The sequence below is a fragment of the Vespula vulgaris genome, chromosome 14 (genome assembly GCF_905475345.1).
Source record: "Vespula vulgaris chromosome 14, iyVesVulg1.1, whole genome shotgun sequence".
Lineage (NCBI taxonomy): Eukaryota > Metazoa > Arthropoda > Insecta > Hymenoptera > Vespidae > Vespula > Vespula vulgaris.
Genome location: NC_066599.1, coordinates 1,591,880 through 1,616,643, shown reverse-complemented (window position 1 = coordinate 1,616,643; position 24,764 = coordinate 1,591,880). Strand labels below are relative to the sequence as shown.

The 24,764-nt window shown below is 34.8% G+C and overlaps 1 protein-coding gene across 2 annotated transcripts in view; it reads left to right on the top strand.

Annotated features, from left to right (window-relative positions):
• The window catches only part of LOC127068897 (neurotrimin-like), a 245,585-nt gene that overhangs the window by 140,630 nt on the left and 80,191 nt on the right, over positions 1 to 24,764 (top strand). For both annotated transcript variants that reach the window (XM_051005273.1, XM_051005272.1), the window contains 2 exons: positions 8,527 to 8,685; positions 10,190 to 10,318. In XM_051005273.1, the coding sequence (XP_050861230.1) occupies positions 8,527 to 8,685; positions 10,190 to 10,318 (288 nt within the window). The remainder of the gene's footprint in view (positions 1 to 8,526; positions 8,686 to 10,189; positions 10,319 to 24,764) is intronic.

Sequence of the window (24,764 nt, the reverse complement as noted above, 5' to 3'; positions counted from 1 at the left end):
AAAAAATTTTCCAATTGATCAGTTTATTATACAGATTTAATATTTCATTCAATTTATTCTTCTTCAAAGTCCAATTATATTTCGAAATTATATTTCCGTTATTGTTTCTTCGTCTCTAATGATTTTTTTTACATTCATCCGACGAGAAAGGGAAAATAATATTCGATAATTAGCACATCATTTGACGTATTCATAAACTTTTCATTTAAACATTCGTTCATTTAAACATAATCTCGTCATTCGAACATAATTAACGTCGATAGCATATGTATACGCGCGTGTATCAATTAATCGAGAAAAATCCAAATTAAAAAAAAAATAACGAGTCGAAATTTAACATACTTTCATGTTTTTCTTTTTTGTTATTCTTTCTATTTATAAAATTAGATGGAGTTAGGATTTTCATTCGGACAGACAATTCGTCTTTTTCTTTTTAACCGAAGGATATATCGTATAAGAGAGGGGAAAAAAACATTGAGGGGATACGTCAAACGAATGAAATAGAAAAAGACGGAAACGAAGAAGGAATCCAAGGAGGCACTTCGATAGTTACTTAACCAATACATACATACATACATACATACTTCTCGAGCAACCAAAACCACTGATAAGCATCTGCGAGTCCGAATTCGATTCACGTGCCCATTCTGCTTTTTCTCAAGTAGCCAATTACGAGAGAGAGAGAGAGAGAGAGAGAGAGAGAGAGAGAAGGAGAAGGAGGAGAAAGAGAAAGAGACACAGATATATATGTATATATTTTTTTCTGAAGAGGGAAAGAAAGAGAAAAAGAAAGAAAGAAAGAAAGAGAGTAAGTCGAAAAGATTCTCCATAGCTATCACTAGAAGTCGTAGTAACTGGTTCTATAGACGAAGTGGATATCGATCGAGAAATAAAAAAGGGATCTCGTTCGAAGCGTAATAAGTTGGCTGGTATCCTTGAGAAAAGTAGGATTTTTGTGTTCTTGTTCTCACTCCACTCGTGAATATCGTTGAAAGAGGCTGAGACTTCGTTTCTTGTAGAGGTAACGTTGGCTATAGGATTCTACAGCATCAAAAACCAGAACTCATACTGTTACTATCTTTATCTCTCTCTCTCTCTCTCTCTCTCTGTCTGTCTGTCTCTGTCTCTCTTTTCTTCTATAGTTGGCTGTTTCTCCGAGTTTTGGGACAAGTCGACAGACAACACACGGGGAAGCAACACACGTGGTATTGCTCGTGTTCCGCTTGAATAATGCATCGGCGTTTCGCATCGACCTCCCTGGTCCAAAGTGTAGTGACGTGTATCAACGACACCTCTCAAATACTAGCCCTTTCGTTCCCCGGATAGGCTGACACGAACTGCAAAGGGATGGATGTCCCTTCCTATTTCGAACAATCCGAGAACACTGTTCGTTGTCACTATCGATGTAGAATATCGATATCGATGTTGTCTCTCCTCGATATTATTATCCTCTTATCGCATTTATTCGTTTATTTAACCTATTGATTATTTTTTCAATATTTATCAGGATCGATGGGACGATTTCGTTGGAAAATATGATCGATAAATCAATCTCGAAGGAATAATTGTCGATTTTTATCATTTTTTTATTTATACTTATTTTCATTCGTTGTGTGTTTTTTTTTTTTTTTTTTTTTTTTTTTTTAAAGAAAAAGAAGCTTCTTTCAAGATGATTCATCTTCAATTTATTGAAATCAAAGGTCGTTCTCATATTTCACGAATTAAAGACGATTCTTTTTAACGATCCTCTTTCAGACGAAAATTAAACGATATAAATAATTTTCTTTTTCTCATTCATACCCTAGTAAATAAATTTCAAATATCGATCCATAATAATCCTCTCTCACGTCGATTAACCGTAACGATCGTTAATTATTCGAGCAAGGATATCAAGCAATTATTCCATCAATGATAAAACAGTATTCCTTATATCGAATCAATCGAAAACAAGTATTGATGGAATACTTGTCGAAAGAGGAAGGGACATCGTCTAAAAATTGAAAAATTATTTCTTCGCTGTTGTTTTAACCACCGTCGTTTCCTCTCCACCCTCATCCCTCCAACTCTGTTCCCTTACCTATCCCTCCTCGCCCTTATTCTCCCTTTTACGTAACCCTCGTATATCCACGCCTGAATTAAGCGGAAAAGTGAGTCCACCTTAGTGCTCGACGAAGAAATTAAACTTTAGTTTACTTACTCGGCAAAGTATTTTAACCGCCGTTAGAAGGAGAGCACAGTCTTATTTACACGAGCCCCTGTAATATTCCGTAGAAGAAACACGAGGAGTAAAGAAAAGAGGAAGAAAATCGTTCGGACAAAAAGCGGAGTCTCCGAAAAAAAGAAAAGGAAAACAAAAAAAAAAAGAAAAAGAAAAAAAAAATAACGAGGGAGGGATAAAATAAGAGTGTTGTGTTTCTCGCAAGCGCCGAATGGAACAACGATCGAACAGAATTACTTCTTTCTCTCTTTCTTTTTTTTTCTTTGTTTCTTTCTTTTAATTCCGTAATTTTTTTGTATCTCCTTCTCTCTCTCTCTCTCTCTCTCTCTGTGTGTTTTTATTTGTTCTACTCTTTCTTTCTTTTTTCGCATCTACGAATACACATCGAAGTAAGTAACTCGAGTTAATTCATTAAACAGATATTTAAATTGATTTTATTCAACGTTAAATCTTTTATATTTATTCGATCGCCGAGCTCTTTTGTTATTGTTATTTATTCAAATATATAATTCTTTCGTTGAAATAATTTGCCTGTAATTTTTCTCTTGTTTTCTTTCTTTACATCTCTCACAAATAGGAAGTTGTAGTATTGTACTAGAATTAATTCACTATTATAAACGGATATTCGAATTGATTATATTTCTCGTAAAATCTCTCTTATATTTATTAAACCATGAAAGCTCTTTTACTTTTGTTATTTATTAAAAATATACATACATATAACATATCCACGTTCATTGTATATTATTTATATCAAAATAATCTTAACCACTCATTCACCTTTCTCACTTTCCCTTTTATATCATTTCTCTTCTTTATCAGTTTATCGAGTGAAACGGTCCATATCTTTTTCTCCCTTCTCTACAATTTTTATTCCCTTTTGCTTTCTCTCCCCACCATTGTCCATTAAAAAAAAACACACACACATACACAAAAAAAAGAAAAAGAAAGAAAGAAACAAAAAAAACAAAAAAAAAAGAAAGAAAAGAAAATAGAATAGAAAAATAGTGGTTTCCACGAATGTACATAATCGTGCAAATGATACGAATGTCGACGGGTATTCCGAGGCACGCAAAACGGGACATCCGGCCGAGTTTACGTATGAATATGCAGACAGAGAGATAGAAAGAGATATAGAGATAGAGATAGAGATAGAGATAGAGATAGAGAGAGGCTCGTTCATTCTCTCTGGAGGTCGGGGCTACTAAACGAACCGTCCCAAGTGGCCAACGTCATTTCATCGCGTATATTCACGGTTCGCTTGTCCGTACAGAATCAAGCTGCTTGTGCTTGCGTCGAAATAAAAAGCGTATCATGACTCTTTTTTCTTTTTTTTTTGTATTTTTTTTTTTTTTTTTTAATACTCTCTCTCTCTCTTTTTATTCGAGAGAGAGAGAGAGAGAGAGAGAGAGAGAGAGAGAGAGAGAGAGAGAGAAAGAGAGAGAGAAAACAGTTCGGTTCGTTTCACGAGCCCATAGTTTCCCCAGGGTTCGTTTCTTTTTATTATTTAAGTCATGCTTAAAGAAAAAGCCTTCTTGTAATTTTTATAGCTCGACGATAATCCCATATTAATTAGATACTCGCTATGTATGTATTATACTTTGTATATATGTATGTATTATACGTAATGTAACATATTTTTTATCACACATGGAAATGATTTATTTCGTAGGATCTAGTCAATATTTCGATGAATAAGAAAAAGAAAGGAGAGAATAAATATTTGTAAAAAAATATATATATATAGAATGGGAAGTTTTATTCGATCGTATTGGATGTCAATTAAATAAAAATTTTTTTATTTCATCGACGGTATCGAGTGAGTTAAACAGTTAAACGAGGAAATGTTCAAAGATCGTCGTAGATAATTATCAAATAATATGGCAAAGGTTGAATGTTAATGCAATTAAAATCGTCTTTGTTCGTTTATTAACGTCAAGAATCAAGATGGTTTCGTTAATATTTGCCTAAGCTCTCTCTCTCTCTTTTTTTCTTCATTTATACTCGATGAATCGTAAATGACGATTCTTTTTGTTTCGTTCTTCGTTATTAACTAATTAATAATAATACGAGTTATAAATAGTTAATTAATCGCAAAGCAATAGGAAAACGATGTGAAAATTGATTCAATTGTGTTCTAATATAAATCATGAAAGAAAAAAACAGATAGAGAGAAAGAAAAACAAATAGCAAAGTACGATTTCGACTTGGCCGAGTTTTATCTTCGGTAGGACCACTATAGAAGATTCGACGATTTCGATGCAAGTGCGGATCGTCGTGGAGCACCCTGTATGTGCACTCAAGCGTGCATACATGAAAGTAACGGGAAAACGACACTTGGGAATCGCGATGACCGCCACGTTGGAATATTACGCCGATACGGAATGCAAATTGTCTCTTTCTCTTTCCGTCTCTCTTCGTTCAATATCGAAACGTCCCCAGAGAAAGAAAAAGAGAGAGAGAAAGAGAAATAAGATCAGATTGCTCGTTCTGCTTAATCGTTGATCTCACTCATTTATTAATTTTCTTCAAAATTATATATAAAAAAAGAATGATCGAACTTCGATTTAAAAAAAAAAAAAAAAAAAAAGAGAGAGAAGAAAAGGAAACTAAAGTCGTGATTCGTAAGATCGATTAAAGGTAATTGCAATTGAAATGACGATCGAACGATCCAGGATCATAAAGCTTCGACTAACTCTAATTTCGATAAATATAAATTCGAGGAAAAGAATTTGTATCGTATGTTTTTGAGAGTAGCTTGCAGGATGACGACGTATTGAAATACGTATCTATTTTCAAAGGTTCGAAGATATCGTGGTTACCTTTAATTTTGTTTAATAAATAACAGACGCGTAACAAAGTCGTGTATATAAAAAAAAAAGAAAAAGAAAATAAATAAATAAATAAATAAATAAATAGAAGAACATTTTATTTCGATACACGTAATTCAATATTAAAATACACGATGATATCAAGTTAAACGAATATCGTTTATTCATTCTCCGAGTCGAGGACAATAGCGGTCAGCGTTGGTGGCGTCACGTTAATACGCTTAACGACGTAGGACGAAGAAGAGTGGCACTCCAAAGGACGACGAAGCAAGAGGTGGAATAAAAAACGGTAGCTTGGGAGCGTGTGTTGAGGCATTTTGTGGTAAACACGTTTCCACGATGAGAACGTGGATGGAGAGATGGACAGAGGTTTTTACTTTCTACCAGCCTTGTCTCTATCCTTTTTTTAACTTCTTTGTTAGCTTCACGCTCGGTCAGAGAGAAGAGTTTTTAATGACGTATCTTACACGGTGCCAACCGCTCGGCCCTTCTCTCTCTCTCTCTCTCTCTCTCTCTCTCTCTTTCTGTTTCTCTCTTCTTTTCTACTTTTTTCTTTTTTATTCTCCTTTTGATGCAGGCTGATAGGTCGGAAGAGACTAACGACCCGCGTTCTTTTACAAAAGCCAGAACGTTGCTTGAAACCTTTACGTACATACACGTACATACATACGTACGTAGATACGTACGTATATACGTACGTACGCATCGTACGTGTTACACTATGTTACCATGAAAGTGGAAAGGGGAAATGAGAATTGCAGTAGGATTTCCGTAAAGTCGTGAAACAATAACGTAACAGGCGGTGCTCGAGACAGTTAATGGATGGAAAGAGCCCGTATGTTATATAGTTATGTATGCATTCTACGTACGTATATTCTATATAGATACGTTTTTAATTGCAAAACGAGCCGTAATGTTTCTTTTACATTTTATATCACGATTGATAACGATTAGAAATAACGAGCACGTAACTTATTCATTCAAGATATTAAAAAGTTAACCATTATTACTGTTTTATGTATATATATATATATTTTTTTTATAATCACAGTAATAATAGAATACAGAAATTTTATTAATAACGGATTGATTTAAACTGATATTTTTAAGATATAAAAGTTTAAATACAAGTCGATAGAAACGATTGTCGTTATTTGAAGAAATCGCGTGTGTATGTATTTCACGACGACGAATCGTCGAATTTTCTGTTACACATACAAACAGAGAAAGTGAAAGAGATAGAGAGATAGAGAGAGAGAGAGAGAGAAAGCTTGTAAAGCTAACCCTAGATATCTCAGTAACGTACAAGATATATGAGTTTGGGGTTAGAGCCCGTCCCGACTTCGGAATCGAAATCACCTGTGAAATTTATCCTCGGTCAATTCTACGTTAGCCAAACCATCCTCGAAATCTCTTGATAGCGAGCCTCCTTCGCCTTCGTAAATATCGTCTTCCATTGCGTAAATCCGATTGTTATCTTACGAAGATTATCGCTATGAATATCATAGTCATAGCTTTACATCCGATTCGTCATATATCATATTTATTCATTTTAAATCGACAAAGGATATTATAGATATTTATAAAAGGGATAAATTTTATTTCCTTGTTAATTAATGATAGGAAGAAAGAAAAGAAAATGTGAGGGAGAACACGTATGAGAGAAAACAAAATTATGACTCGTTAATAAAGAACGATCGATCTGGATTATTATTGATTTTATCACGGAGATTATCTGTAATTTCATAGTTAAGCCGCTTTTGTAATTGTCGAAGATAAAGAAGAAGAAGAAGAAGAAGAAGATGATGAGACGAGAGAAAGTAAGAGAGAAACGGGGTGGTAAGAGAAAGAAAAAGAGAGAGAGGGAGAGGGAGGGAGAAAATCGAAAGAAGCTAGAAAAACACAGTATACCATCTGAAAAATATTGTCGGACTATAAAATCGTAATTCTTCTAGGTAGAAAGGACAATATTTTTCCGATGGTGTTATACGTTTCTCTCTTTCTTCGGTAGAAGGAAGAAGAGAAAGAAAACGATTCGTATCCTTCCCAAGGACATTTCTTTCACGGTAGGAAGGAGGGCCTCTTATCACCAGTGATTACGAGTTTTTAACGGGGATTTCCACCCTCCTTTCCCCACTTTTTCTTTCTTTTTTTCTTCTTCTTTTTACTTTTTCTCTCTCTCTCTCTTTCTCTCTCTCTTATCTTCGAACGCTTCTCGTTTCCTGCCAGACTTAAAATCCACCTTTCGAATCTTTCTATGCTCGTAAACGGATTTTCTCTCTCTCTCTCTCTCTCTCTCTCTCTCTTTCTCTCTTTCTCTCTGTTTCACATGACAAGACATCTTCTTGACGCATAATCGATTTGCGCATCGTAAGAATAGGATCTTCGTACAGGTGGTCCCTTTCGATCGAAAAATTGTAACCTCGTTTTTTTTCCCTTTTCTTTTTCTCTCTTTCTCTCTTTTTCTTTTTTTATCGTCTCTTTTCATAGTGAATTTTCCCATCGGAATTCCATAAGAATTATGTTCGTAGAGAGCAATGCAGTGGTCGATCGTAAGATTTATGCAATTTTAACCTTCTATAACTTTACCCTTTGCGGAAGAATAAAACGATAAGGAGAGTCGAATAAAAGTCGTTTCTACAAAAGAGAGAATGAGAGAGAGAGAGAGAGAGAGAGAGAGAGAGAGAGAGAGAGAGAGAGAGAGAGAGAAAGTGCAATTTCTATCGAAAGTTTTCATCGAGTTCGCACCGATTCTACAACTCTTGATATGCGTAGCACATGTGTAAAACGTTGAAATAGGTAATCCTGTCCCTTCGAGAGAAACTGTCTCTATCCAATAATCGTACATTTGAGTTTGAATTTGAAATGAGAAATAGCCCGACGATCTTTATCTCAAGATCTAAATCTTGTAACTCGGAATCGGATTAATCATTGAAACAGCTACGTTTTAGAATATTACATTTCTATGTTAGATAGAATTCTATTTCACCTCGAAAATAGCCCTTTCTTGCGGGCTATATACAGCGTCGTAGTTTCGTAGAACACTGATCGAGTATTTCCGCTCAATGGGAATTGAAAAATAATCAGCCGAGGCGAGAATAAGCGAAGTTTCGATCGAAATTCCTAGCCTGTGTGCTCGTAAATTTAAATGAACGTATCTATAAATTATTCGTTCTACGAAGATTCTTTAAGAGCGAGAACGAAAGAAAGATAGAGAGACAGGCAGGCAGACAGACAGGCAGACAGACAGACAGACAGAGAAAGAGAAAGAGAGAAAGGTGATATCGATTTAGTTTTAGTAGTTCCTTCGATCTTAACGTGTCTTTCTTTCTCTCTCTTTTTTTCTTTTTTTTTTCTTTTTCTATTTTCGTCTTTCTCTCTTCAACGCGCGTTAGTCGATTTCCCATGGAAATTTTATTGTATTATAGTATACTACTGACCGAGCATGTACCGACGAAAGTTTCTTTTCTTTTTCAGTTCCACCGAATATCGACGATTCACAGAGTTCCTCAGATGCTATAGTACGAGAGGGTGCAAACGTAACTTTGACGTGCAAAGCAACCGGAAGTCCAATACCCAGCATTCGTTGGAAAAGAGATGACAATTCGAAAATCACGATCAATAAAAGTCTTTCCGGTGAGTAGTTCTTTCTTTCTTTTTTTTTTTTTTTAGGATAGGGTAATCCGAAACTTTCTTTCTAGGAATTATTTTACAACTTTTTATCTACCCATGCTCGATTTATTCTACAATAATTAATATACGGATATGTAATTACAGATACGTGAAATTTTTCTCTGCTTCTTTTTTCTATTTTTCTATTTTTTTTTTTTTTTAGTAACGGAGAAAAAGAGGTCGATTGTTTAAAAATATGTTATAAAGGATTATTAATTAATTCTAACAAATAAATTTAACATGTAAACGTGTATATATATATATATATATGTATGTATGTATACGCCTATGTAGATTGGCATCGATTGCTTTCAAGTATAATTGCAATGTTTATTCCCCACCGTTGATTTTATTTTCGTAGACTCGTGCAGGGAATATTTGGAAAATAAAAAAATTTTCGATACCGATTTGAAAGCCGAATATTTTTCGAATAGCCTAGAATAATTTGGATATGCATTGGAAATTAATAAAAAGAGAAAAAAGAGGGGAAAAAAAACGAGACAAGAAAAAAAGAACCGTACGCCGGCGTTAAGGGAGAACTTGCGTTCGGTTTAAACGTTTTCAAATCCTTTGCGTAGTCGTTTACACGAATCCGAGATATTTCATCTGGAATTTCGGCTTTCGTTGATTCGTCAGAGGGAAGCATTTCGAAAGGACATGGGAGAGAGAGAGAGAGAGAGAGAAAACGTAGGTTTAGGGCGAACTGCTTTCCGATAGGTTCGACGACCTCTACGTGTATGCGGCAATTAAAAATAATGACACTCACCGTTCTCAAAGATGAAATGTGGAAGCTTCGAAAAAAATCTGCTCGGTAGGGAGAGTCAGCTTTCCTCTTCTCTATTAACGTCGGCGAGCATACACACACACACACACATCTCAAAAAAAGAGAGAAAGAGAAAGATAGAGACAAAAATATAATTTGACAGGCCACGTGATATATATAATTATCTTTGCTAATGAAGGCATCACATGATATTTCGATCGAAATGTCAATTATCTGGGAATATTTTCTTCTTAATCATTAGAACGAAAAAGGAATAGAGAGAGAGACAGAGAGAGAAAGAGAAAGAGAGAGAAAGAATGTGTTGTGGGTCTTGACGTGTGGATTGATTAAAATCGACGTGTATACTGATTGAAAGAGAGACAAAGCGAGAAATAGAGAGAGAAAGAGTATGTTTTTCTATCCTCTTTTTTTTTTTTTTTTTTAACTCGAATCTGTGAAAAGTCGTGAACGCGAAGAGAGGAAAAAGGAATGGAAAGTTATCTCCGTTCGGAAGGTATCGAATTAATGTCTAGCTTCTGTCGTTCTCTCTTTCTCTCTATCTCTATCTCTATGTGTCTCTATCTTTGTCTCTCTCTCTCTCTCTCTCTCTCTCTCTCTCTCTCTTTCTGTCTCTCAGTTTCGCTCTCGCTCTTCGGTGAAAACTTATCGCGGTGGATTTAATCGCCCTTTAAATTCCAATTACAGTGCTCGAATGGGTGGGAGAGACGCTAGAAATGGAACGCATTTCTCGACTAGACATGGGCGCTTATCTCTGCATCGCTAGCAATGGTATTCCGCCTACGGTCAGCAAGCAGATCAAGGTGTCCGTTGATTGTAAGTAACACGTGTAATAATCAATTTTTACTTATTACTTGTTATTAATTATTCTGTCTTTTTTTTTTTCCTTTCTCTCGTCTTCTTTTTTCTTTTTTATATTGGTAATTTTATATATTATAGGGACATGTTTATATGATCTGACAAAAAAAAAAAAGGAGAAAAAATTGTCGAGGTCATTCGTTCAAATTTGAACGAGTCAAGGAAGATTACGTGATCATTTTTTATTTTTTTTTTATTTACGACAAACCTTATTAGAGTTTCTCATTCATAGTAATATTTACTCGATTACTCTACTATTCGATCGTGATAAACGATTTCCTATACCTTCGATATTTTGCTCTTGAAACAAACAAATTTTTAACTCTCTATAACTTTTGTTATGAAATAGAATTTTAGTATTAATTATAATATTATTGTAACATATACTTTGAAAAATATTAAAAGCATTAAAAATATGAAACAGTGGCTGATGCCAATGTAAATTTTTCGAAAAGGCAAAAATGAAATTAAATGAAATTAAAAATTGCAAACCAGAGAAGAAAATAATAAATAAGCGGGTCGATTCGAAAGTTAGATAATAACGTTATAGAGAATTAATGAAACAATTGCATATAAGTATATTAAACATATAAGTATATAAACATATAAGTATATTAGAAATCATCTACGAGATATCATCTACCTCGGATCGATCTTTTAAACTAACTTTATATAACTCGAATCACGTGAAAGTCACAGCAGAAAAGAGCCGTTTTGTCTTTTTCATTCGTGAAAAGTGAATTTCGGTGCACGTACTGTGTAGGAAGAAACGGAAGCTCTCGTCCCTTATAGGGACAAAATAGAATTCGTGGTAAGGTATAAGTGTCTCTCTCTCTCTCTCTCTTTGTCGAAGCTCTCGCAGGCTATTGCTTCTGGGTTGCGATGCACCAGCAACGTGCTGAAGAAGAGAAAGAGAGAGAGAGAGAGAGAGAGAGAGAGAGAGAGCTGCTTGAAGAACACACAATTTAATAATAGAGAAAGGAGCTCGGCGACAAAGCGAGGCTTTGTCGGCTCGTTTCTCTCTCTCTCTCTCTCTCTCTCTCTCTCTCTCTCTCTCTCTCTCTCTAACATTTCACGATAGAGAACACGGTTGTCGGACAAAGATAGAGATAGACAGAGAAGGGCTCGAAGTACCTCTGGTGAGACATAAAAGTAAGCTCGGGCGAACCGCGACACACCATTACCGTTTCCACCCTCTGTAGTGGCCTATTGTTACGTTACTGCCACTCCTAAATACCAGGCGCGTGCCTTTTCTTCGCCTACTTCCTGCCACTGACTCTGTCTTTCTCACTCTCTCTCTCTCTCTCTCTCTCTCTCTCTCTCTCTCTCTTTCTATTTCTCTTTCTCTATCTATCTATCTATCTAACTTTCTCTCTCTCTGTCTCTCTCTCTCTATATATATATATGTCTATCTTTCTTCGTCTCTCTCTCTCTCTCTCTCTCTCTCTCTCTCTCTCTTTGTCTCTCTCTGTCTAGCTCTAGCTCTTCTTTAAGGCAATTAAAGCGGTATAGAAACGCGGTTCACTTGGATGTTGGAGATTCGTCAGTAAGATCGTTCTGAAATTAGGGCTTAAGATACTCCACTAATTTCAGTTCGGTAACATAGAAATTAATGTGAGACTGAGTCGGAAGACATAAGTGAATTTTTTTTTTTCATCGTGAAAGAATAATTATTATTACCGTAGACGTTCCAAAGGGAGAACATTTGCATAAAATTCTGCCAGTTGTAATATAAATTTTTAACATTGTGCTCCGTTGCGTGCACGCGTTGAATCGGTCATTTCTTCTTTTTCTTTTTGTTCTGTTTTGTTTTGTTTTATTTTCTTTCTTTTTCTTTCTTTCTTTCTTTTTTTTTTTGGTTTTAGTTTCTGTGTAGAATTTCAATTTTATATGTCCGTTAACATAGGAGAGAAAATATAATATTCTGGCGGCATAGAAATATTTAATATTTTTTTACTTGAATACACTTTTAGACTTGTTAAAAAGTAAAAGATGAAAAATAAAAATTGTATTCTCTTATCTGTGAATGTGAAGATATATGCCAAATAAAAGTTAAACTTAAATAAGAGTAATAAAATATGAAACTACGCATACACCTAGTATTACGAATTTTGAATAAAGATTCGAACAGGGAAAATCGCAAATTCGAAAAGCTTGAATTTCCAAAATAAATATATCTCAAATCCATTAAAAATATACAACAAACCATATTGGAACACGATCGATCGATGAAAGAATCCATTCGAAAGTGTACGATTTCTAAAACATTTTTTGCAAAATTCATTGAACACACGATATAAAATAGAGTTTTAAAAAGTAAATTGATCGAAAAAAATAAATAAATAAAAGAAAAGAAAAGGTCCTCGAAATATAACGAAGTATAGTAAACGAATATATACATACAGAAAGAAAGAAAGAAAGAAAGAAAGAAAAAGAGACAGAGAACTCTTCCCCCTCCTCTCTCTCTCTTGAAAAGCAACGAATTATCTCTGTAGTTAAAATGAGGCTAATTAATTTGGCGACATTGCGAGGAAAGGAGCGTAGAATTACGTTCGCTGTGTGTCCCTGCTCGCTCATTTTGCTTGCAGAGGGGGGTGGTGTGAGGTTGGTGGTGGTAGTGGGTGGTGAGTGGGTGGTGTAAAGGACGTAGGGGCATTGCGAGAGGTTGAAGAATGAGAAAGAGGATTGTTTTTACCATGAGTCTTTTCCCTATGGAAATGTAGGTACGGGTAGAGATGTGAGTGTGAGTGTGGGTGCGAGTATGGGTGTGGGTGGGTCTGGTTGTGGGTACGGGTTCGGGTAGGTGCGCTCGCGCACCCAGCCACCTGGATCATCCTTTTAGGCGTCCGCTTAATTCTATTCGAAGCCGTATCCTGGCTAAAGGCTTTTGTCAACGGGCATTACACGACCGCTTTGAAGTGAAATTGCGATCGAGTAATGCAGTAGCTTCGCATCCGCGGAATGCATTAACGTATTCGGATCAAGATTTTCTTCAATGAGATTAAGTGGACAAGAATTTTTGACATCTTTTCTTTGAATATGATGTCAAAAGTTTAGACGCGTATATCTGTTTGTGTGCTACGTGTGTCTGTCTGTATGTATATATTTATTATTTATTTAATATTAACATTTTTTTTATATAACAATTCGTTCGTTCGTTTAATCAAGTATATATGTTTCTACGTTTTATTTAATATCTAATAGGTTGAAATGTAAATTTTATTCGTTTAAATTACATACATCGTGGGTGCTTCTAATTATAAGATTATTCTTCTTTCGAGATGAATTTTTGTATTCGATTTATTGTTTTGTAATCTTTAGAATTTCATTTGAGCAATTTATTTGTTTTTTTTTTTTCGTATTTATTTATACGCTCATGATATACGTATATATCGAAATTCGTGATAATTGTAACGTTGTTAATACGAAGATCGTTTCGTTCATCTTATTTACTTATTTATTGAAGTTATCATCATCGTCATTATTATCATATATTTGTCGTTATTTATTCTTTTTCAACTCATTTTGAAATTAACCACGTTGTAAGTATCTATCTCGTATAATCCTACGTGCAATGAATAATTTTATCTAACTAATTATCGAAACGTCATAAAAGTAACAACAAGTGTATGAAAATATCGACTCTATACGAAAATGAACTAAAATAATTAATTCATCGTGCAAAATCAAAACCGATAAATATAATTTAACAAATTTAAAATCGTTAATCATTACAATTATTAAAATAAGATCACCATGTGGTATGAAACGAAACGAACATCTGTTAAAACTTGAAACAGTATAATTGTAAAAAAAAAAAAAACATAATCCAAAATGAGCGCTCGATCTTAATCCTTGTTAGAGTGGCATAAGACGGAAGGATTTTCGTCTTTCTTTTAGAGAGAACCACAGAAATACGTGTACTCGTAAAAAGGTACGAATATTTCCCGAGCCTTATCAAGATTTAACATCGACTCGTCCGAGAATCTTCTCTCATGGACTTTAGGAAACTTTATGTATAAAGGGTGGAAAAGAAAAAAAGAAAAAAAAATGGAGAAGAAAAAAAAGGAAAGAAAGAAAAAGAGAAAAAGACAGACATGGAGAAAGAGAGAGAGAGAGAGAGAGAGAGAGAGAGAGAGGGAAAAGAAAAAAAGAAAAAATTCTCAACTCGTCCTATCGAGGACTCTTTTGCGAAACTTTTCATCTTAAATTCACGTGATCGAAGTTTTTCAAGAGTAGATCCTTCAACGTTTCAACGAATGTAAATTCGTTCATCTATACTTTACCAAAAACGCGAATGAACTTTTTCATAGTACGATCTGTTTCTCTCTCATTCTTTCTTTTTCTCTCTCTCTCTCTCTCTCTCTCTTTCTCGATCGATCGATCGATAGGATCCTCGTTACGATCGAAAAAATTACGAGAAGTTAAGATAATCTTTTTTTTTCTTTTTTTTTTGTTCTTCTCTTTTTTTTCGGACAATGACTACTACAAGCCTATCCCGAAAATTCGTGTTCTCTTTGTAACATATAATCGATATAATCCATAAAACTGTCGAACATTGCTAGCAGCTGAGAGAAGATCATAAAAGCGACGACGAGAGAATTATCAAATTAAAGCGGATAATTCGAGATAGCGACCGGAGAGTGACCGGTCTCGTTCACATTTTGCACGTTTTTACGCGTACCAACCGTACCAGGAGATTAATTAAACGTCCCGACAGATTAGAGCCATCTCTAGCAAGGCCTCTTTCCCCCTTTACACCCCGATGACGTTACAACTTTACGACCTAAAAAACTCCCACTAAGCGATCTCACCACCTATCTCTTACTTCTTCTTCTTCTTCTTCTTTTTCTTTTCTCTCTCTCTCTCTCTCTTTTTTTCTTTTCACGCGAAAGTGTAACGTAAATTTTTTTTTTGAGTATAAAATTGACCTGTAAGCGAGTACGTGATAAAAAAAGAAAAACGAGACTCGATCGTATAATAATATAATTATGATAAATACAATTTTTTATATTCTATATCTGATATCGTAAATTATTCGTAAGTTTGTCTCTCGTATAGCAATACACTTTTATTTTGATTATTTTTCCTTTTTTTTCTCTTTACTTAGGAGATTCATTCTTACGATTTTGAGGACACTTCGTGACCATGTTAATAATGATTTTGTTAGATCACTTTTTGCCTGCAAACTTTATCGTAAAGATGGTCGAAATTTTTTTCGAATGTTTTTTCTTTTCTTTATCGTCAAGTTCAAGGACGATCTTAAAAAAAAAAAAGTTCTAATAGCTTTAGTTAATTTCGCAGGTGTTCAGTTGGTTTCGAGTGGGGATCGTTAAATTATTTATCTGATGTAAACGGCTGCGGAATTTTTCTAAGGGACACTCTTATCTCACTCTCGCTGTTTCTTTTTAATTAACCATTCGTAAGCACTCAATAAAACCGTAGTGTAATAATTTATTCAATGCCGGAACTTACGTACTTAGCAATGTGGGTAGCTAACTACATACGCGTTTAATATCGCGTGGCATCGTGACCGGCAGTTCAAAGGGCGTAGTTAAGTGAAACGACTCGTTATCGGTCACGCGAGATCAAGAAAAACAAAACCGTCCTTTCCCTTTTATTTTCGTAGTGAAATTTTCGTCTTTTTAGAAGCTGGTGAAAAGAAAGAAAGAAAAGAAAAAAAAGAAAATGAGGGATTAGTTTTAACACTTTCGATCATTTATCCCGATTATTTCGCGTATTAATTGCAATGTTATATTTATCATAACTTACGTAGAGACGATTGCATATTCTTTTTTACTAATCGATAAAGAAATATCTATTATATCGTGATTTTACATTTAACGTGACAAAGAATAATCGTAATTTTACATTTATTGTGACAATAAATACAATTGCGATTTCATTGTGAATCTTTACATTTGACGTTTCGATATTAAACCAGACGGAAACGTAAAAGCTTTATATCTAAAGCGTTTCAAATGGACAAGTGGAACGAGTCAAGCATTCAACGAGCATAGAACACATTGTCCGACACATTGTCAATCAGATTTCGTGAGCTCTCACTATGTCGTATATTTAATTATTATCGTTGATAATAATTGAAGTTATTTGGTTTATTGATAATCAGCTTAATTTGCAAGGATTATTAATATCTTTGGATTTTATTTTAACGATTGCATTTTAACGATTTTATTTTAACGATTTTATTTTAACGATTCAAAGAAAAAAGATAATAAACCAGAGGATTAATCTAATAAAAATTTTTGTTACTCTCGAAGGATTAAATGATCAAGAAATGTACAGTCGCAGGTGTTACGATGTTTTAATACGAACAACCTATTCCTACACGTTCTTTACAAGCACGCTCGAAATATCGTTTTAAGTTCGAAGCCAAGTTGAAAGGACGTTCTACGTGATATAATCTATATGCTAAAGCTCGATGTTAAGATCGTGGTAATGTTATGGAAATGAACTTTCTCTCTTTCTCTCTCCCACTTTGCCTCTCCCTCCCTCCCTCCCTTTCTCTCTCTCTCTCTCTTTCTCTTTTTCTTTTGTATTCTTATATATCGTTAAACAAGTTTTACAAGTTTTGACGAGACTACGAGACGAGAAAAAACGAAAAAGAATCGTTAAATAATTATCATTTCGAATATATATCTTTTTTTTATAAACATCGTAATCAATAATATTTCATAATTTGCATACGAAATTTATGATCTTATGTGACATAATCAATATTAATAAAAAATGATATTTAATGCGTATAACAATGGGAAAGGAGAGGATTTCATTTATGTTCGTGCATATTATCAGTACGTAGTAATAATCCATTTATTTTCTTCTCTCTCTCCCTCTCTCTCCCTCTTTTTTTTATATAATTAGAAAGAAAAAGATAACGTTCGAGTTTATCAGTTAGTTGTCGTCCATTTTGCGGGCTTGAAATTATTGGCTTTTTTGGGAAACGTGTTTGTAGGAAAATGCAGAGAAGTTGCAGATCTGCAAGCGAGAAAGTGAAAAAAAAAATTTTTTTCGACGAAAAAAAAAGAAAAAAAAAAGAAAAAAAAAGAGGGAGGAAAAAAAATGAAAGAAAGAAAACGAGAGAAGGAAAAAGAAAGAAAGGAAAAAAAAGGAAGAGAAAAAAGATATAAAAAGAAAAGGTTGGAAGGTTCGAACGTAGTCACGTATAAGCAGTGACTCAGACTCGACCTCTACCCGTTCCATCCCCCTCCTTTACCCCACGACTTTCTCGTAGCACCAGTGGCAATCTGTTATTAAAATCAGCAACGAGAAAAATCCGTGCCGTATCTCGGTCGGCCCGGGACCGAGGCCGGCGCCCAACCGACAGACGTGTTACGGCAAAAATTAAGCCACCTGCAAACTCAGAAACGAAATTACCGTTGGATGGTCCATAGGATAGGACGATGGTAAAGGGGTGGTAGAGGTAAAAGGGGGTGTACAGGTTGCTGAAGAGATTGCCACTGTAGAAGTACAATGTAGAGAGACGCTATAGCACTCCCATGTATTTTATTTTATTTTGTTTTGTTTTGTTTTGTTTTATTTTTATTTTTGTCTGCTTCAATCTTTTTCTTTTTCTTATTCTTATTTTTACTTATTTATTTATTTTCGTCGAACCGTGTATAATCGATGTGTTATCGATCATCGAAAATATTACTATCTTTGTTTTTGTCAATATCAAAGATAATTTTCATTAACGATGAAAGGGGTGGTTGGAGGGTTGAAGAGAGTGGAATGTCACGAGGGATACAATAAAATCGTTTCCTCTTTTGTTGTTCTTTCTAATTCAATTAATCGTTATTTCCGTAGAGACGATCAGATATTTATATTTGTTCTTTACGTATACGTATAAGCGTATACAGGATTTTACGAGAGGATTATAAAGGAATGATTAAACAAATTAGAAATGTAATCGTAGAAAAATCCATCTTGACGAGTTATCGTCAAGAACGGAAAAGAGAGAGCTACTCGAGTCGGATATATCGTATCGAATGAGAATTCCTTTCGTCGACGAATTCACATCGAAACAACGGTGCTTATCGTATCCGACGATTCTAATTTAATTGTACGATCGGCGGGAAATTGGAATTCAGCTTGAAACGCGACGCACGTGATTGTGTGTGACGGAAAGATAGAGAGAGAGAGAGAGAGAGAGAGAGAGAGAGAGAGAGAGAGGACTCGAATATCACGAATATATCTCAACGTTCGAATTCTCATCGATTTCCCTTTATCCGACGATTTTCTATTCTTTTTCTCCCTTTTCCCACCTCCCCTTTCTTTCTCTCTCTCTCTCTCTATCTCTTTCTCTCTCTCGTATACTCGAGAACCTACAAAAATATGCTGGCGCTCCACTCGACGCTAATCCGAGGATAAGTTTATGATTAATCGTCATTTATTCGATATCCGATAGCTTTCCCTGCCCAGCTTGAGCTTTTCCTTGAGTTTGAAAAACCTTCCCTCGATATTTTTATACTCTTTATCCTCTTTAAATAAAGCCAGTCCGAGTTTACGGAATCATGGAAAAGTGGAAAAGTCCGATAGCGTTTTCACAACGTTAAGTACGAAAACAAATTGCTATTTTTCCGAGCCAACGTGTAAATTATTCTTTCGAATATGCAATTGCGAGTACATATCTTTTTTAATCATTTATTACGAGGTTAGATGGAAATGTTAGAACGCTCTCTTTTTTCAATCTCTTCTTTTTATATTCCAAATTTTTTTTTCTTTTTTTTTTTTTAGAAAGAAAAAATCTCGATTAGAAAAAAGAGAAAAAATGAAAACAAACAAAAAAAAAGAGGGAGGAACATAGCCAATTCTAATTTCGTAGATAGATCAATTTGAGACATTAGTAGCGAACCGATCGGGACAGTTCGAAGGTATTCTAGGTAGAATGGATCGCAGTTTGAAATGTTTCCTTTCACACGTTTGACGGTGAATCCTATTTAAATTCGCGAGAAAGAAAATCGCGGAAAAATCGTCCAATAAGGAACCTTAGTACGTAAGGTCTGCGATGGTATAAGAGCTGCTAGAAAGAAGGATTGCTCTAGTAAGAAGACGAGAAAGAAAAAGAGAGAGGAAAAGAGAGAGAGAAAGAAAGAGAGAGAGAGAGAGAGAGAGGAGAAGGTAAAGAGGAGGAGAAGGGAGGAGTAGGGGAGGAGGGGGAGGGTAGAAGGCGTCGAAGTCTTATCGGCTACGAGCTGGCGTTTATTTAAATTTAAAACTGGTAGATCGATCTCGAGCGTCCCTTTTCACGAGTTCTCTCTCTCTCTCTCTCTCTCTCTGTTACTCTCTTTTTCCTCTCTTTCTCTCTTTTCTTTTTCTTCGGCTTTCTACGTTGACTTCAGCAACGAGAGGAGGTTGCCCTTACTCACGCGCGACACCTTCGTGCCTCTCTAACTCCAAGCTCTTGTCGAACGTCGTCGCCCTCGTCGTCGTCGTCGTCGTCGTCGTCGTAGTCGTCGTCGTCGTCGTCGTCGTCGTCGTCGTCGTCGTCGTCGTCGTCGTCGTCGTCGTTGCCTTCTCGTCTCGACTTTCTCTTGCTTGGCACGTCCCTCGAAAAACTCATTAACGCGTCCTACCTCTACCTCTACCTCTACCATACCCGTCGACCCTTCGTGTGGGAGGACGATTTCTCTGACATTGCTCTACCTTTGTCGATTTTCTTTCTCTTTTTCTTTCTCTCTTTTTCTCTATTTCTATCTGTTCATCCTCTCTCTATCTCTCTCTCTCTCTCTCTATATATATATATTTTCTTTTTCTTCTGTTTCTTTTATAGATATATACGAAATATCTCTTTATAAGCTTTAACCTTTTAAATGCGACTCAATAGAAATTTTGTAAATGTAATATTTCTAATCTCATATACGTATGGCTGTTTCTTCTATTCGTTTCGCGTGCGTATCTCTCCGTATTCTTCTAATATCCGTTTTATATTTTTATATGCCTCTGTCTAAAAATTGAAGATATTTAATAGAACTTATACATTTAAGGTCTAATTTTTCTGTATTATATCAAAGTTTATACTTTTATTTTATTATTTTTTGTATGATAATGTAAGCTCATATTTGTCTCTATATTTTTATACTTGACTTAAATTTTTCTATCGATTTTTAATTAACTATTCTATTTCTAAACTCTGATGTATCTAATTGTGCATTATTATTTTGCTATGTTTATCATTCTCTCTCTCTCTCTCTCTCTCTCTCTCTCTCTCTCTCGCTCTCTTCCCCCCTCTTTCTCAATCACACTTTCAGTAAATTTTCATATTAAATTTAAACTTTTCCATCTATCTTTTAATTAATAATCCCACCTCGAAGCTCTGATCTTCTAAAGTTCCACATAGCTATCTTTTTATTTAATTATTTTGAAAATTTCTATCTTGTACCTTACAATTGCTCAATGTAATTTTACACCTGCAGAATTCCCATCCTAGCATAATAAACCTTATTCCCTCTCTCTCTCTCTCTCTCTCTCTCTCTCTCTATATATATATATATATATATATATATATATATATATATATATATATATACACATATATATACATATATATAAACTTCTCTCTCTATTTCTGTCTATCTGTATCACTTTATCTCTTTCTACAGATCTATATTCATCTCTCTCTCTCTCTCTCTTTCTCTGTCTTTCTCTCACTCTATGTACAGGTTGCACTCCTAATTCTCATTGTTGCCGTTCCACGCGAGGATGATGAAGATTCGCTAGCAAAGCCACCGACGAGAGTGGCGTGGAACGTGTAAATAACGCGACGTACACACCGAAATTCTAACGATGAGAATACCTTTGAATCCTCTCCATTTTCTTGTTGACACGCTCACTCGCTGAATCGGCTTTCTCTCTCTCTCTCTCTCCCACTCTTTTTCTCTCTCTATCTCTATCTCTATCTCTATCTTTATCTCTCTCTCTCTCTCTCTCTCACACTCTCTCTTAGACACGATATTCACTGGTAATCCAGGCTATCGTCGTTATCGTCGCGATTAGAATACGTTTGCAGTTTGATTAGAGAATTTTGTGTCGATGAAGAGATCTCGACCGATGATTCGAGTAATTATCATTAGAAATACTTTACTCTTTTTCAAATTTTCTCGATTAAATTACTTTTATTTATTTCCTTTCTTTTTCGTATCACTTTCTTCGCCTAGAAAGTTTGTAAGGAATAATCTGATGAAATTACTTCGTTACGAATCATTGAATTTATCGATTTTACAACTTGTCCTATTCCTGGTTAACTTTTATTCAAAAATCCTGATAATCGTTATGCAGGTACTTTAAAATCTTATTTCTAATTCGTCTCTTTCTTCTTCCGAATACGACGAAAGAGACGCGTTGGCTGTCGTGAAATGTCGCGAGTTTCTTCATTTAAAAATTGCTCGTGAATGTGGACGGATTAAAATATTTTATTCGTCTGAATTATTGCGGTTGTCAAGTATTCGTAAAAAATTCATCTCTTTTATATCTCTTATTAGTAATAAGAAAAGTGACAGTTTCGTTTAAGAAAAATTAGAAGAACCGTATCAAAAATTGTCGACGTATTTAAACGTTGTCTCAGAATCTTTTGATTACGTCGAGTTGTAAAAAGATGCATTAAAACTGCAGAAAAAATTTGAAACGACGTTCGAACGTCATTCAACAAATTTTCTAATTCCACAAATTGTTATCAAGATAAAAGGATATTCATCTTTCCAAATGAAAAAATTCTAGACCAAATTCAAATGATTTTTTTCATTCTTTTTTTTTTTTTTTTATAACAAATCAGCTTATAAATCAATCTCATATAAAATTCGTCGAGTCTCTTTCAACTTCGCACTACTTATAGATATTCACGTTCCTCAAATTTGAACTTGAAATTATTAGATGAAATTTTTTATTCCAACAGACCGTAATAACATTTATCAAAAAGTTAAATTCAACGATATTACCTTAGAATGTACTTTAGCGATACAGCTAAAAAAAAAAAAAAATAGAAAAATAAGAAAAAGGATAAGAGAGTACCCTCGAACAAGAAACCTTCGAACAACGAAACGACAACATTGTACCAATTGTTTTCGGTTCACCGAACAGCAGGATGATCGTCTCGGTTCGACGGAGCCACTGGCAATTTCGGAGGACTTAAATAGATTCCTCGACTCGTTCGTAACACTCGTTACATTTAACACGAGCACGCGTTCACTGTCCGAGAAAAACTTTTTCGAACGAGATGTCGAATCTTACGAAGATACACACGGACGCTTACGTGTTAGACACGCTCGCACACACGGTCACGAATTACTTCGCAAAATTTATTCTCCAAATAAAATCTAATTCGCTTAAACTTACCATATAATTCTCTCGAAATTTCTTGAACAATTTGATAAACAAGAAATTGTGTTTTATCACGGCACGAATGATCATCGCGAATAACTTGTAATAAATTTTTATTTCCATAAAAAGAAGAAAAAAGAACAAAAAAAAAAAAAGAAAAAGAAAAAAAAAAGAAAGAAAAATACAAAAATTCTCTTATAAAATTCGACGTTTCCTTGAGAACTGGGAGTACGTACGTACGTCGATATAAATTGTGAAGTAGTTTTGCTGCTCTCACTGGAAACTCTAGACACGAGAATACTCAAGTTCGAAAGTGAAATCTTAAAGAGGGTACGTTTTACCACCGGACGATTTCGGTTTTGAGAAAAGCACTACGAACGAATTTCTTTCTTCTCTCTCTTTCTTTCAAGTCGTGCGAATATAGAAAATCGACGTTGTGCTGGTAGGGGAGTAATAGTAGCAGTAGAGAAGGGGATGATGAGAAGGAAAAGAGGAGAAGAAGGAGAAGAAGGAGAAGAAAGGAGATGGTAGGTGGGAGGTGGGAGGTGGGAGGTGAGAGATGCGAGGAGGAGAGGAAACAGCAATAGGGATAGGAATGGAGAGTATAAAGGGGTAGAAGTGGGAAAAGTCGGGAAGCATGGACGCCGGCTGTTTGCCGGTATATATACTTTTGTTTTTCCTTTTTAAATGCGGCCACCCATCCGCCGCCGTACGACGCGTATGAATTCCGAGAGGCGTTGAATTTTTATGAGGTTGCATACCGCGAATTAGCCGTGCCGCTGCTCGAGCTTTACCTTACGTGCGTGCAACGCTTTTCTCCAACGATGCGTTATCTCTTCTCTTTTCTTTCTCTTTGAAGCTTCTCCCTAAAAATTTTCTTTCTTTTCTTTCCATCATTTTCTTTTTGATTTTCTTCTGTTTCTTTTCTTTTTTTTTTTGCTCTTCTTCCTTATTGCTACTACGTATTCTACGTGGGAAAATAATTAATGAATAAAAAACGCAGCACGAGAGGAGCGTTTCTTCGTTGCTCTTCTTTTTTTCTGTTTTTCCTTTTTCTTTCTTTCTTTTTTTTTTGTTTTTGTTTCTTTTGTTGTTGCTTTTATTATTTATTTTTTTTTTATTTTGATCTTTCTATTATTATAAGGGAAATAATAAAAGGAATAATAACGAGCAAGGTTTTTCTTTTTTTCTCTGTCTCAATCTCTCTCTCTCTCTCTCTCTTTTCTTTTTTCTTTTCTTTAAAGTTGTTCTACTTTATAAGTGTTTCCTATGAAGTTTTCTTTCAGCCATTTCTTTCTGTTCTTTGTAATAATAATTATTATTTTTCAAGAGAAAGTAATGAATGTAACAAATGTTTCGAAAAAAGGAAAAGGAAAACGGTTTCTAAAAATTTGGTTTCCCTTTTAAACGTTTTCTATTTAATTTCTTTTTCTCTCTTTTTCTCTTCCTTTTTTTGTTCACGTTTTAATTATCATTATAATATTTCTTGCAAGTTGTATTATTTTTATAAAATTATAACTAACTAATTTTCGTGTTACTCAAACTGTGAAAATGCGTAGAAATGAAATTTTCTAATTGCTTCCTAGGATGAATAATAGATAATGACTAACGTTCTTAAAAATCTCAGCTCGCTTTAAACGACTCGCTGCGAAGGAAGTGTGCTTTTAAATTTTCGATTTTCACGTTTACAGAGTTCCGGCCATAATTAAAACTTTCTTGCTCGGACTTTGATATCTTGAATATTCATGAAAGTGCGAAACGTTAAATTCGAGAATGTCGGTGTATGTTTTTGAATCTTTTGAAATTATCAAAAATTAACTATACGTTTAAATATCTATGAATCCTTTTTTCTTTTTTACCCAGTCAATTATTTCTAAATAATTCATTAAAGAAAGAAAGAAACTATCGTATCATTGGACAACGAAAGGAAGAGAACGAATCTTTTTCGATTAGGGCAATCTCATTAATAACCCTATTTCCAGATCAAACAAATTCACTGTAAATAAAGAAAATTTCAAAGAGATTGGAACGTTGAAATCATAGAAACCGAACGAATAGGAAAACGCAT